This window comes from Nyctibius grandis, chromosome 4, assembly GCF_013368605.1.
Source record: "Nyctibius grandis isolate bNycGra1 chromosome 4, bNycGra1.pri, whole genome shotgun sequence".
NCBI lineage: Eukaryota > Metazoa > Chordata > Aves > Nyctibiiformes > Nyctibiidae > Nyctibius > Nyctibius grandis.
In genome coordinates this window covers 102,271,903-102,287,175 of record NC_090661.1, presented here as the reverse complement: position 1 = coordinate 102,287,175, position 15,273 = coordinate 102,271,903, and the positions used below count along the sequence as shown (strand labels likewise).

The following is a 15,273-nucleotide window of genomic DNA, read 5'->3' as shown; positions in this document are numbered from 1 at the left end:
ACTGCTATCACACTACTGCAGAAATAGCAAAAAAACAGCCCCTGCAAGACACTATTCACAGCGATGTAGAGCTGATTATGCAGAGCAAAAAGCCTAAAGCAAGGGGAAAATGGGGTGGTGGGAAGAAGCTTTCATTTCCTACTGTTCTTCCTCCTCAGCATTTCTACAAGGGTAAACAAAATCATAATTCCTCCATTGTTTTCTCAGGAAAACTTATGGAGTAGGGAAGAGAAGAGAAGGCATTTTAGGGTTTTTTTACACATCAAACCTTACTCAATTTATTTTTACTTGCCATCACCTTATTTGTCTCTCAGCCCTTCAAGCTGTCTCCAACAGCAAGAACTACAGAGAAAGAGCACGGATCCAGAGTCAAATAATCCCCGAGGAACTTGTTCTGCTTTCTTAGAAACAGTAGTCAGAGAGAAGAATTACCCGCTAAGGGCCGCAGTTTGATCCACCAACACTTTCTCTTTTCCATAACAGCTAGGCTATTGCAGGAATTGAAAATAGGTGACATTTTTCCTGAAGTTGTAACTTATACCCGAATTAACGTAAAAACGTAACCATGGAAGCAAGTCAAACAGCACCGAACACATTAAAAGATAGGAGTGGCATTTTGCAAAAACAGGGAAAAATTGTTTTTCTCCAAACCAGTAAGAAATCACATGCCTCGTGCCGCTTTCAGACGAGCGAGAGTTGGCTCGGCAGCCACCCTTAACAAAGAGTCACTGTCCAGCTGCTCCTGGCTGCAGAGAGTCGGTCTCTCATCATCGGTCCCTTCCACTAGCAAAGGGGTTTCCTTACAGCGCTGTCAGAGGGAGCTCCTATCCGTACAGATTGTTACCCACCTAAGAGGAATCCTCTGAACCCATACTAATTTTTATGTTATAGAATCACAGACTGGTTTGGGTTGGAAGGGACCTTAAAGATCATCTAGTTCCACCCCCCTACCGTGGGCAGGGACACCTTCCACCAGACCAGGTTGCTCCAAGCCCCATCCAACCTGGCCTTGAACACTGCCAGGGAGGGGGCAGCCACAGCTTCTCTGGGCAATGTGGGCCAGTGTCTCACCACCCTCACAGGAAAGAATTTCTTCCTAATATCTCATCTCAATCTCCCCTCTTTCAGTTTAAAGCCATTCCCCCTCGTCCTGTCACTACTTGCCCTTGTAAAAAGCCCCTCTCCCGCTTCCTGTAGCCCCTTCATGTTCATTCTGGAAGAAATAAGGAGAAGAAAATGTAACTGATATGGCATTACTAATCTTTAAATACCCAGCATCACATTTTACTCTCTCCATAAATCAAATATACAAACTTCTGGGAAGTGGGGAAAACCAGAGCAGAGGAACACCCAAAAGCTCTGCTTACGGACGCTGAACTCCGCACCTTTTTGTGCAGCAAGAACCTACATTTATAGGGCAGCACTTAACTTGATCATCAGTTAATTTGATCATTCTAAATCCTTTTCTAGTCTAATTAAAGTTGATCTAGCCTGATAATCTATCACAAATGAATGTGGGAAATTCCCAGACAAGAACTTTCTGCCAGCAGCTGCTGAGTCCTCTCCTACTGACCAATTTGGCCCCCCAGCGCCAGCGCACCCCTCAGCCTACCAAAACATGTCAAAGGCGACCATTACAACCACTACCCTTACTGCTAACCTGTTGCTATAAGATATTTTAACTATTCTTTCTTTTTTTGCATGTTATCTTCCCAGCATCATGCCAACTATTCGCTGAAAAGAGGTGAGGCATTAGCACATGCACAAATGGCCAGCCCAGGGTAGGACCAGCCAAGAGAGGAGGCAAGAGCCAGCTCCTGCCTGAAGGAGCAGATCAGTGCTCTTTCTAGCACTGCCCCATTGGAAACAGCGGCTTAAGAAGAACCATTTCCCTGTAATGGTTTCCAAAGCAACACAGAAGACAGTACATCTGCTCAAATGTTTGTATTTGGCAAGCTCCAACTGGTAGCACAAGCTTGTGCTGAACTGGACAGTGTACCCCTCCTCCACAAGCACTTTCACCTTAAAACGTTTGTCTTCACGGCTGTAAAAATACTCCACTAGTCTACTAACCAGTGGTTATTTCTCAACTACTCAACTCATCCACCACTTTCAGGACCTCTACCTCAAAACAAAACTATTAAAAAAAAACAAACTAACGACAGCTAGTGCATTGTGTGCTCAGTTCAAGTCCATGTCCAGAAAAACAGCTCATTTTTAATACAGAAATCAACACACATTTGAGCCGGCTAAGTTTGGTGAAAACATCCTAGGAGACACCTGGACCATTCTGCAGTGGGACTCGTGTCCACCACCTGCACGCTGAGGATGAAGCGGTGTTGAAAAGGGTAGGGAGGGGGAGAGTATGGGTGCCATTTTCCTGTAGGAACCCAACTTACTCCTCTCGATTAGGAGCCTTCAGTGTTCTGCAGAAAAAGAGTTTAAAGTGTTTCTTGGTCCATTAGTGTCCCAAGAGCAAGACTGTGCTGCTGCATGCAAAGGTACCACCAGAAACACCTGCGATGTGCAATGAGGTAAGCAGGGAAGCACGATGGTAGAGTCCAAGGCTTCACTAACATTCTCCAATATTTTATTAAGTTTACTCAGTCATTTCTCAGTGCTATCACTATCCTACCCATCTTATCAACACTTGAGCTGGCATTCAGTTACTCTGTTTCCCCTCCCCAAAACTATTTTATATTTTCCACATTCCTTATGTAAAGGTTATGGAAGCATCAAGACACTATCACACAAACATAATACATGAACTCCTAATCTTAAGAGTCTAAATCTTGATGTAAGAACAGCTCCCAGATCAGCACGCTGCGTTATAGATGGTATCACACCTGGGCTGTAAAAGTTTACAGTTATCCCAATATTTTAGATTTTCAAGCCCTAATAGTATTAAAACTTCTTCCAGTGTTCAGCCAAGAACACGCTCACCTTCCTGCGCTCTAACTGAACAGAAAGCCAGCAACTAACCGAAACCAGCAACTGTTGTATTAAGTCCAAACTGCACTTTCTGTATTTAACGCACAAATCTGAACCAGTTAAATCACTCAATTATCACAGCTCTGTAAATAAACAGAGGCCTCTTTTGCAGCAAAAGTTATTGATAAAAATCTAATAAATCATTTCAAGAATACATTCAAATAGAAAATCAAACACAAAAATGTAAACAGTACCATAGCTGAGTAATTCTTACAAGTCTTTATAAAATGTGCTTATCTGGCTATATCGAGTCCACTGCTTTATTTTTTAGGAACAAGAATCCCCACCCCACACAGCTCAAAGCAAGCTACTTTAGGCATTCCTCGGAGACCCACTTGCTTCTTTTAGAAGTTTTTTTTTCCCAAACAAAACCTTCCTAATGGGACACTCTTCCCCTTAGGTGGGCAGCACACACTGACTAACAGAGTAACTCCCCATCGATGTTGCAGGCACGACTATGAGGCTGCACTGGTTTAATGAAGGATTCATTATAATCGCGTTAAGACTTGCACGTGTCCTACCTGCATCAACATCCCAGCAGCGTGATTCACCAGGAGAGAGACCAGATCAGACCAAATGGAGTCTAAAGTCCCGTTCCCATAATCAGCGTTCTAGAGACACGCCGAGACCTTACGGCAGCAATTCTGTATTAGCCAGCACTAAAAAAACCGCCCTCGTCCATCAGCACTTTATCAGTCCTGGAGCTGTTTAGGACAGTAAAGCTTTGCATTAAAGCGATCCAATCTAATGGAACTGCAGATGTCTCCATTATCCAGATAAATGTCTAAAGCTTTTTTAAATCCTTTTAGACTCTTAGTTACAGTGAAACACTCAAGAACAAAACCAACAAACAAAAATAAAACGAAGTGTAATATAATAAATACCGAAAGAATATTTGGCTCTCCATCAAAAGTTTGGGGTTGCTGCTTTGGCCCGTTTGACTCACACTATGGAAACTACCGCCTAAGAAATACCTCTGCGCCACAAAAATATCTGTTCTCATCTCCAGCCGCTTGACTTGTGAGCAAGAACAACTGTTCTCTCATCAGAAGAGCTCAATCACTGCAAACTCTGGGAAAGAGATCTTTATCCATCGCTGCAATCCCTTCCAGTGCTTTGTCATATGCCACTAAACTAATTTCAAAAAGGAGTCAACGCCAGCTGCTGTGTTTAGGAGCAAGTCCCAGTCTTACAGGAATTCTGAGTTGTTCTTCCACATGCTGCTGCCCATCGCCTGGGAAGTCCGTGAGAAAAAGGTTGTCTTCTTTATGGCCAACCGTTAGTGAGCAGCATCAGAAGAAACACAAAACCAGTGCAGACTTGAGTAAGGTCACATAGAGGTGGAAGACGGATTGTAAACAGCTAGAGGCATTGCTCTGATGGGCTGTCAAGGAAGGTGGCAGAGTTAGATGCCATACCAAAGACATACCTTCTACAGAGAAAGCGATTTGAAGCGCAAATACCTCCAAAACTAAACTAAAAAGAACCACAAACCACTTTTTTTAAACCAACTGACTAAAAAAAACTATCAGGAAAACCATTGTTTTAGTTACACCACTTACCCCTTACATTGGAAATTTCAGAGACATCAGTCCACAGAAGAAAAAAAAAAAAAACAAAACCAAAAAAAAACACCACTCAAAACCACAACAACACACCAACCTCAGAGGGGAGGAAAAAAAGTCTCTCAAGTCTATTCCACCTAAGATTCTTGGTCAACAAAGCATCAGAAAGGCTGTAGCTCGATGGAGACACAACCAACATTTCCCATCAATGTGAGGGGTGAAACAGGGGCAGCCAGGTGAGGAGGAACGAAGGAACTCCACTAAGGATGACAAGACGATGGGCAATGCCTGAAGAAAACTGGTGTGCATTTGTGTATAAGGACAAAATACAAGAAATAAAGAAAAAAGTTTGGAAAACATTAAAAATTAAGAAGCATATGACAGATTAAAAAACATACAGAGGAAAATAACCAGGTATTGAGAAAGCTTTCGTGCATAATCATAGATAGTTTTGTATCACAGTCACGTTTTGCTCAGAAGATACAATGCCATACATTGCTATATGCAGAGTCCAAAGCTACCAGGCCATCCAGCAGCCAAGTCCAGAGGACAAACACCAGGCAACATCATCATTACCTCCCATGAAACATACTCTAGGCTTGAATATAAGCTTTATTTTCTGCATATATCAGTGACGAATGAGCTATAGATTGTCTGATGCAGAACAGCAAAAATGGCAACATGCTGCTGTGCGACCCCAAAGTAGGAAAAAATAAAGAAACCAAGAGGACAAGCTTTTCAAACCCAGGCGGTACTGCAAGGCAGAAGCAAGGACGGAGAGAATCACAGCCCACCACACTACAACAGCCTCCACAGCAGTTACAGAGGGAATAAAGCACAGGCTTGGTCACGCCTGCAGCTGGTCCCTTCCCCAGATCCAGATCGACAGGAGGTCCACCCAAGTCAAACGAGATGATGAACAAACCTTCTTTTAGATCTTTCCATTACTTAAAAACTAATAATAATTACAAGTAAAAACTCCACTTCTTGCCGTCATGGTGCTGGTTTTTATTTACACACTCATATTTTGGGAGAATAACCTTACACTTAGTCAACAGAAAGTTTAAAGGTTCCCACAGACCCTTATCTATAACTTCTCTGACCCAAGTGGCATGCTTAACCGTATCTCTAGTCATTAAAACTGCAATGCAACTCCTCCTTTAGAGGACAGTATTTATAGGACATTCCAAGTAACTGCCTCGATAATCCGCAGCCATTTCAGGGTCATGATTTGTTCACTGGAGTCATATGCACAGCAGATTTTTTGAAAGCAACCGTCCCTTTAAATTGTTCACCATCTGTGTCAAGACTTGGACACTCAAAATATCATCAGCTACTTCCATCTGGCTCAGCATTGAGATATTTCCTGTTTCAGGGTCCACTACAGGAATACTTTTTACATTACCAGCTGCTTTCATTTCACTGCATTTCTGATACGCAGCCTTCGCTACAGACAGTACTACACACACACCATGCTGCAGCAGAAGCAACTCAATAAACCCAACTCCATTCACTGAACTATTCCCTACCGCCAACATCTTTTCCCCGCAGACCAGCTAGCACAATTAGGAGGATGTCAAAGGCTGAAGCATCAGCTGGGAGGCAGAGCTTTCCATGATCCTGTATCCCTGCTGCCTTCTGAGAACTCACTCATGCAGGGACCACAGGAACCACCAGCACCAGGGTTTGCCATCTTACTTCTTCTGAATTTTTATTTCTTTTTTTTATTTCATGTATGGAAACCAGGAAAGCCCTCCTCAACTTCCACAGCACAGTGGAAGGTCCTTGCACATTAGGTCTGGGTACAGCCCGGCGTCATCAACTCCTTGTCTGGCAGCAGCTGCCTCCTCCTGTGACCCACAGGCTATTCAGCTATGTTCCCTGAACATGTGTTATTTTATTACATTCAACTTCAAATCAAGTGATGTCAGTATTTCCGTGCTTTGTTTGGAGAAGGAGAAGGCAGGCAGAGCAAACACAAACACCTAAGGCTGGACTTCTAAAGGTACTTGGATGCTTGAAGAGGCTCTCGGGCACATCACGGTTCATGCGCTCTCACAAATCCCAAGCACCCACCTGGACTGTCAGCACATCTCCAAAGCTGCTCAGGAGCTGTGCCTCCACAAAGCTCTGCCGGCAATCAGTCAGGAACTCACCATGTCAAGCCACGAGCTCCTCCACGAGGAAGACAAGTCTCCATGATGCCACCAACAATCAGCACACAGGACTCCTCAGGGACGCCTGCAGCACGCTGCTGAAACCCCTGCACCCGGCTCGGCTTGGGAGCTGCTCAAGCAGGTTTTCCAGATCAATATTGATTAATTTGTGTAGTAAAAACAAAGTGACACAGCTACTACAACAGTAGAGACGTACAGAGCAGAGTGCCTTCAGAAACCAAGTGCCTACAAGCATATATACCAATTATTCACACTTTTACTTCCATTCAAGTTCATAAATTACACAGTAAACCCCGTATCGTTCATTGCTTGCATCTTCTACCGGGCAACAGAAAGACAGTTTGCAACTCCAACAGCATGTGGTAAAATCAGCCACCACAACGCCCTGAAAACATGTCATAAAAAGGTTTGTGCTAAAATAATATAAACGGTACTCTAAACAAAGCAGCAGTGCTAAGAAATATTACTAAAAAACCCCAAAATTCAAGTATCGTGGCCAATAGTTACTTCAGTTATTCATCCATCTGTTTGCTTTGTTATGTATATGGATACATAATTACACATAATAGTTCTCAATGCAATTATTTCAGTTTAGTTACAAAGCTATATGGAGCGGAAAAATATTTCCAGAGATATTTCATATTTTGCTGATGAAACTGAAATTCGGCAACGGCTGCTTCTTGTGTGACGAGTCTTTACATTAGAAATCAGATTTAATGCACAAATTACATAAACATGGGAAGCTAAATGATACTATAAATACATAAATGTTTCCACAACTACAGACTGAAAATGTAGATAAAGTTTCAGAATTATAAGAATGATCCCTTTTCGTTGGTTTAGATAGGGCATAATTTCAATTCCCCCCCCAAGCTAGAGGAGGAAAGTATTCCGGTAACTCATTAAGGAATTCATTAACGCATTATTCAGAAAACGACTATTGTTAGGATAGCCTTGGGGTCTACCACAGGCCAGAAAACAGAATTTAAAATGATTTTATTTTACAAAAAAAAAAAAAAAGCTAATTTTTCAGCGGTCCACCTCCCTGCCAAAGGAGACCCATCAAGAAGAGCAGCCCATGTGTTTCACGGAGATGATGATTAGCCACCACTGAACGTTTTGTGAAAGTTTCAGACTTGCAGCAAGTAGAAGAGGAGAGGGAAGACTGACATCTTTAGCAGAGTAAATACTTTAAAACTAGATTAGCACTAGTTCTTCATTTGAGCTTCGATTCATTAATGTAAGTCCGCTTCCAGCTATTTATCTAAAGTTAGACACATCTACAGGTATTTAACAAGATGTATTGGATTTCAGTCCTGAAGGACTCCTAAAGGATTAGACAAACCAAATCCTGCACTGCTCCACAGCCAGTACTGGACAAACTCTAGAAACCCAAATATTTCAAAGAAAAATTATTGCAATGCTTATGGCTGTAGTTGCAAGCCAACAGAAAGGCTTCCTGGAGACATCGGTTTGATTTAGAGTTGCATCCAGTTTACTTTCGCCCTTCCCTGAGAGCTTTGCCTACGCAGAAAGGAAAATGCATTTATAACACAAAGCAAGCTGTGCCAAGTACGGCAAACAGGCTAAAATTAAGATCATATCAGTGCACCTAAATCAAGCATTTATGGCAAGTGAGAGACAAAGAGGAAAACTATAAAACCCACCAAGGTTCCACTTGAAATTCAGGTGGAAGTTCAGAAGCGGTTTTCCCCCTGAACTAATACCAAACCTTAAATCAGGACCTCGTCCTACTGTCACTTCCATACTTGTGTACAATGTGAAGTGTAAATCCTCATCTTGTGAAAAGTCCCCCTCCCCTTTTATTTTCTAGGAACAAGGGTGTCAATTAATAGCTGAGAAATTCCTGAACCGACTGAAAAGTTTCTCTGCAGAGTTAAATAAATGCTCTGTATGACACCTGTAGGCAGCCAGCTGCCTATAAGAAGTCAGTATGTGCTCTATGAGGAAAAAAGTAAAGTATCACAGAATCTACCAGGTTGGAAGAGACCTCTGGGATCTTTGAGCCCAACCATTGCCCTGACACCACCATGGCAACTAGACCATGGCACTAACTGCCATGTCCAGGCTTTCCTTAAACACCTCCAGAGATGGTGACTCCACCACCTCCCTGGGCAGCCCCTTCCAATGGCTAATGACCCTTGCTGAGAAGAAATGCTTCCTAATGTCCAACCTGAACCTCCCCTGGCGAAGCTTGAGGCTGTGTCCTCTTGTCCTATCGCTAGTTGCCCAGGAGAAGAGGCCGACTCCCACTTCACTGCAACCTCTCTTCAGGTAGTTCAAGTTCCCTTCAATTAAAAAAAGTATTTCCAGCAAATCCCTACAGGAATCATTCCTTGGAACAATCCCAGTCTGCAATGTTGTCACACCTGGACGAAACCAAACTGAGGAGTACACACTTGCTTCTACTTATGCAGTATCTTTATCCCTCTCCAATCTGTTGCTTACAACAAGTGTTTATTGACCGAAAGCAATATTGACTGAGTAAACTGAGCGTAATCAAGCACGTGCCTACGGTCAAATTAAGGTCATTCATTTCGGAAGAAGTGCACTTCATCTGCCAGTCCCTTACCTCTGCCTCACGTGATGCCGGGGATAGCCGAGCACAGAAATGCGTCCCATCAGCAAGCAGGAATCCAAAGGTTTTGTGAGATACCACAAAATAAAACTCCAGCCTGGGCATACAGCAGGGTACGTCGTCTCTAGGAGACTGAATCTGCACGTGCTTTCTCAAAATGGTAATACACAGATAAATACATCAGCAGATGTCACACAGACATTTTTACTCCACAGGTTTGGGACGTGTCAGAGCTCAGTCCTGCTGTCATTAACAGTACAAAGGCAACCGTCCTGTCCTGCCAGACAGCTCCAAACCTCACTCACAACACAGCATCACTAAAATTCCTAAGATGCATTCCTAAGACGCATCACTAAGATGCAACTTTTTCCATTTCCTAAAAGCCTTTTCTTCCCTATTTTAAGGCACGAATATAAAAGCACAAGACCATCAACTCTCTTCGTAAACAAGAGAGAGTCTCCACATGCCACCACCGCTCACCACAGATGTGGACTGTAAACCTGGGCTTCCACAAAAGCCTTAAGCCTGTCCTAAACCACCGCAGTCCTCCCTCGAGCAGCAGAAGCAGCAGTACTCAGCTGTAGCAGTTCCTGCGCTTTCAACAGCACTACTCTTCCCAAATTCCTATCCCCCCTTTCGAAGGGCCATTACAAGAGCACAACTCAGGTGCAAAACTTAAATATCCTGACCTTTCTATCACCACTTAGTCCACCAACTCATTACAGCCCTCCCCTAGTAATAAATATATATATAAAAATATATTTTTGCTACCTGGTTTGAAGATACTTCTATATACAACTTCTAAAAAGCTACCCCAATCTCAGAGAGGCACTAAAATACCCTAAACTCTGCAATGTGGCCAACGTCCACCCTGTTTCAAAGCATCTAAAATCAGGCTAGTTACGATTTGCCCTGCTGTAACACACAAAAACTCACCAGTAAGAAGCAAAAATACAGGAACTCCCAACTGGTGTGGCTCAGAGTAAAATCGGTTTTGTTTGTGGGCTGGTTTGTTTTGCTTGTGTTGTTCTTTGCTTTTGTTGTTTGGGTTTTTTTTTAATTAATGCACGTGCAGGAACACACCCTACACAGCACAGAGTGTATCTGAGCAGGCTGCATGACTCTGGCTAAGGACTAAGAACAGAAACCATCTCAAGCACTTGCAGCACCCTGTCCGCTCAGGGGAAAGCTTGAGCCCACCCAGATACGCCACAAAAGTGCAACAACTGTGCATATACAGCCATAAAAGTACAGGTTATTTTTAAAATGCCAGTGTCCTTGACATATACATGAACTTTGACCCAATACATGGTATTAGGAAGCACCTACCCAGGCATCACGTGCTGTCCTGAAGTGGTAACACTCCACGCAGATCCCTGTACAGATATCCAGCCCTTTCTTCATCAAGGCTTTGAATTTATGAAGCTGTGCAAGGCCACGAGCACCTTGCCTGCCAGGCAGAGCCCGCAATGGCTTCCAGATCACGGCAAGGACACAACTATCCATGTTTTCCAGTGACTCATTAAGAGTAACAGAGGAAAGGAGAGTCAGCATCCTGAAAATTAACAGGATCTCAGAGAGCACAAGCCCTGTAGCCGAGAAGTTCTCCTACATCTGACCATGCACGGACACCTGTGGCACTATTTTTCTATTTCTCCATTTATTTTTGGAAAATAAAAAATTAAACTATCACAGTGGTGGTCTAATTACTCCGTATCTGCACATGCTCTTGAACACAAAGGCATTTTAAATACAGTATTTGTAGTAACCACAGTAGCACCAGTTCTACCTCTTACAGCAGTTTTAAGTCCAAAGGAAAAGAGTCAAATGACAGTAGAAGTCACACAGAATCACAGACTCACAGACTCAATCAGGTTGGAAGAGCCCTCTGGGACCATCGAGTCCAACCATTGCCCTGACACCACCATGGCAACTAGACCAGGGCACTAAGTGCCATGTCCAGGCTTTTCTTAAACACCTCCAGAGATGGTGACTCCACCACCTCCCTGGGCAGCCCCTTCCAATGGCTAATGACCCTTGCTGAGAAGAAATGCTTCCTAATGTCCAACCTGAACCTCCCCTGGCCAAGCTTGAGGCTGTGCCCTCTTGTCCTATCGCTAGTTGCCTGGGAGAAGAGATTGAGTCAAGAGGATTTGGAAGCTACTAGAACCACTTTATACTAAATCAGGCTCGCAGACTCCCTAAAGCAGCTCATTACATCTCCTCTCCATTGGCATGAGGAAGAGCACCAACAATTTCCACTCCACACTAGAGCAGGAGATGCGAGCCTGAGTAGCCACGCTCCGCAGCTGCCTGGGACACCGAGGGAACGCAGCAGACACGAGCAGCTCCTGGGGCTCTCTGCGAGCCTCTAATGCTCCCACGGAGGAAGCTGTACCCTCACATGGCCATCTCACCACCACCACATGCCGCCCCACGGCTCAGGGAGAGAGATGAAACACAGAGCTAGGCGCTGAGATGGAGGAGAAGGGTATGCAGCATCGGGAGCGGAGAAAAGCTACTTCAGTTAAGCTGATCGTTTTCCTGTTTCAGATGGTTTCCTGTATGTTAATCTAATAACTGTATATCCCATTATATCCACACCCATTCCTCATCTAACCTCCCTGCACGCCGAGCCCTCAACTCTCTCAGGAAGCCGAGCTGAGTCACGCTCACAACTGCCTGCCGAGATAACGCCTATGCACTACGCAGCGGAGCTCCTCATTTTAAGGCAGTAAGTTTAGTTTACACGTGCGCTGGACATCCAGCATCATCTGCAAACCCACCATGCTGGGTCGAGCAGGAGGAGCATTCCTTAACACACCTGTATCCTACCACAGTTTCAGTATAGGTTTGTTGCAGCAATATATTCCTGCTGCATCACAGCCAGAAAATCTTCAGGACTTGAGCTGTTAAGAAAGCTTAGTGGTGCACAGGCACACACTAGTCAAGAGGAGAGAAAAAAAGTATATATATATATATGTATTACATACACACATGCATCTGTTTCATATACACACAGCTTTTGTATAAATATACACATATATGGATACATACACACGTGTCTATTTCATATACACACATCTTTTGTATATACACACACACATTTTTGAGCTCCCTCAACTGCAACAGAAGTAACATAACCCACAACAATAGATATCTTCCTATAATTTCTGCTTTAGTGAAGTATACACACTAAGTATATTACATATAGGTATCACTAAGATGGCAGTTCAATTAACAATCCAATTTGGAGCAGGCAGATGTTTCTCTTTCACTGTCAGACAATACTTAACCAATGTCAGTCTCCAGGACTGGTCATGGCAAATAGTTAGGAAGAAAAATATTTGTTTATTAGAGTGTTCATCTTAGCAGTGCCTTCTCCATTTCTGTTTGGGACTGTAACTGCTGCATCAATTCTCCACAACCTGAAAGTTTCACAAGCAGCAAAAAATAAAACACCACAAGTCTCGCGTTGTACAGAAGCGCCCTTTTTTACCACCACAAAGACATGTAAAACACATGTAACCAACCTGAATATTCACCTTCCTCAGAAGGAAACACAGCGACACCAAAAAGAAGCTCTCCCTCCCAAAACAGTGTCTAACAGCACAGCACGGGTCAGTGAATCACAGTGTTCAATTAGCTCTAAATCAAATTTTATCTCCTTGCAACACTACGTCTAGTTTCAACTCTCACCCCCCTGCAGTTCAGCAGAGAAATACCCTAATTTTGCTGAGGATCAACCCTCCCAGCTCACTTGCAGGAAAAAGAAAAGAAACTATCACAGAAAAACAAGCCCATTATAAAACCACGACAAACTTCTCTCCAGAGCAGTGGACACAAACAAAAAATACCAATTGAGCACGGAATCTTGTGCTTTTTGAAACTGTGAAACAATTTTTTTCGTCAATTACATTTAAGCCTAGTTCTCTCACTACACATACAATTTCCCACACTGGATATCCAAATATAAAGTATATTTTAAAATACTCCGTTTATTCCACACTACTTCTTCTCTCACTCTTTCAAAATCACTTCCAAGACATCAGTTCCTGGAAAGCCAGGTCCAGGCAAGCGCCTCTGCCACAGCAGCAGATACGAGGTCCTGTAAAAGAGGAACCTGCTTTCGAGTGGCACTCGAAAGTGCCCTCAGTTTACACCACCAGCGTATACTACGTGACAATTCAGTCATTCCAGTCTTTCAGAAGACCCATCCCACACCACAAAGCAGGTATTTGGAAAACATAACGAGCGACTGCCATCTGTAGCACTTCTGCTTTCTTCTATTTGTCCTGCATCCACAGCGCTGGTATTACTCGCAGCTCTCACAGTGTAACTTGCCAGCTAGGATCTGCTAGTAATTTAAGAGTCATGCTCCCATTTTCTAGGGATATACACACAGAATTTAAAATTAATTCCTAAAATTCACTTGGACTCTACTTAGACCCAGAAACTCCCTTCTTCCTGCTCACGTTGTTTATACAAAGCTTAGCTGTGGCTATATATGAAAAGCAAGTTGTTCTTCATAACCAAGGGAGTCCAACAACTGTGGTAGACACTGAACTTCATATCTCCAACTTGAATAGTCAGATTTATTGTTTCTTTCTCCAAGACAAATACTCTCACTCATGCCAATCAAGTTTTCTTCTCCCTAACCCCTAAAAAATGCTTTCAATCAAAAGAAAACATCTTCAACATCAAGACGTGCCCTCTCAGCACAACACTGCCAAAACCACCGGAGTTCGGTTCCGTTTAATTAAAGGGAGACGTTTTAACTACCGGCAGAGAACAATCCCCCTCTGTTTTAGAGGGACGGAAGCAGCACAGTACGAAACGGATCCCCGGACAGCAGCACGCAGGGAAAACCCCGCATCTATATGAAAAAAAATCACACTCCCTGCAAAACGAAGAGCTTTTTCCCTTAATAGCCTTAAACCCTCTCTGTCCTACGGAGAGGAGGGAGCACCGGGCATCACCATGGCGCAGGGTGGGATTCCCACCGACCCTGCCCAGCTCCCACCAAACATCCAGCACTGGAAGCGCATCCTGTTTAGCTGCCACCAGGGAGGGCAAAAAAAGAAACCATTGTAAAAGTAACTCAAAGCCCTCTCCTATTCCAAGTAGTAGCCGGGAAGGAAAAAAAAAATACACAGGAGAAAAAGAAAAGGCAACTTTTTTAGCGAGGATGACTCCAGCGCACGTTGCCCGGCGCTTCCAGACAACTTCGAAACTTTCCCTCGGCAAATCCCCGCCGGGCGGCGGCGGCCGAAGCCCCGCGGGGAGCGGCGCGGCGGGGTCCGCAGCCGGCGGAGCCAGCCCGGGGGCGCCGGCCCACCCCGGCGGGACCGGCCCACCCCGCGCTCCGGCCCGGCCCAGGCGCTTTCCTCAGGCGGCGCGGAAGTGCCGGGCGCTGCTGCCCGGGGCAGCGCGGCCCCAGCCCGCCGCAGCCAGCGGCCGCACGGAGCGGGGCGCCGCCGGAGAGCGGCTCCGGGGCAGCCGAGGCGGGGGGGGGAGGCCCGCGGCTGGGGGCTCCCCGCGGAGGGCGCGGGCAGCCGCGGCGCAACAGGCGGGAGCGGGGCCGGGAGGGTCCTCACCTACGCCGTATTTTTCCTCCCTTTTGGTGGGAACCCAGCGGGTCATGGCGCTGGGGGCCGCGGGGGGCGGCCGGAGCGGGCGGGGATGCGAGAGCCCCGTTCCTACGCCGCCATTTTCCCAACCCGCGGGACGGGAAAAGTTTCTACCGACGGCGGAGTCATGTGGTGCGGGCGGAGCCAGCGGCCTGGCGCCCCGGCCGGCCGGCCGCCCCGGCGCGGGGGAGGCGGGGGCTGGCGGAGCGGCTGGCGCGGGGCGGCGGGAGCAGCGCGGGCTGCCCCCCTCGGCTGCTCCCCTCAGCGGGGCGGCGGGCGCCCCACGGGGGAAGGGCCCGGAGCCCCCAACG

General features: G+C 45.3%; 1 protein-coding gene across 2 annotated transcripts in view; it reads right to left on the bottom strand.

Annotated features, from left to right (window-relative positions):
• Positions 1–15,050, bottom strand: part of DOCK1 (dedicator of cytokinesis 1) — a 313,699-nt gene extending 298,649 nt beyond the window's left edge. For both annotated transcript variants that reach the window (XM_068400212.1, XM_068400213.1), the window contains exon 1: positions 14,930–15,050. In XM_068400212.1, the coding sequence (XP_068256313.1) occupies positions 14,930–14,975 (46 nt within the window). In that variant the 5' untranslated portion in view covers positions 14,976–15,050. The remainder of the gene's footprint in view (positions 1–14,929) is intronic.
• Positions 15,051–15,273: the final 223 nt, after the last annotated feature.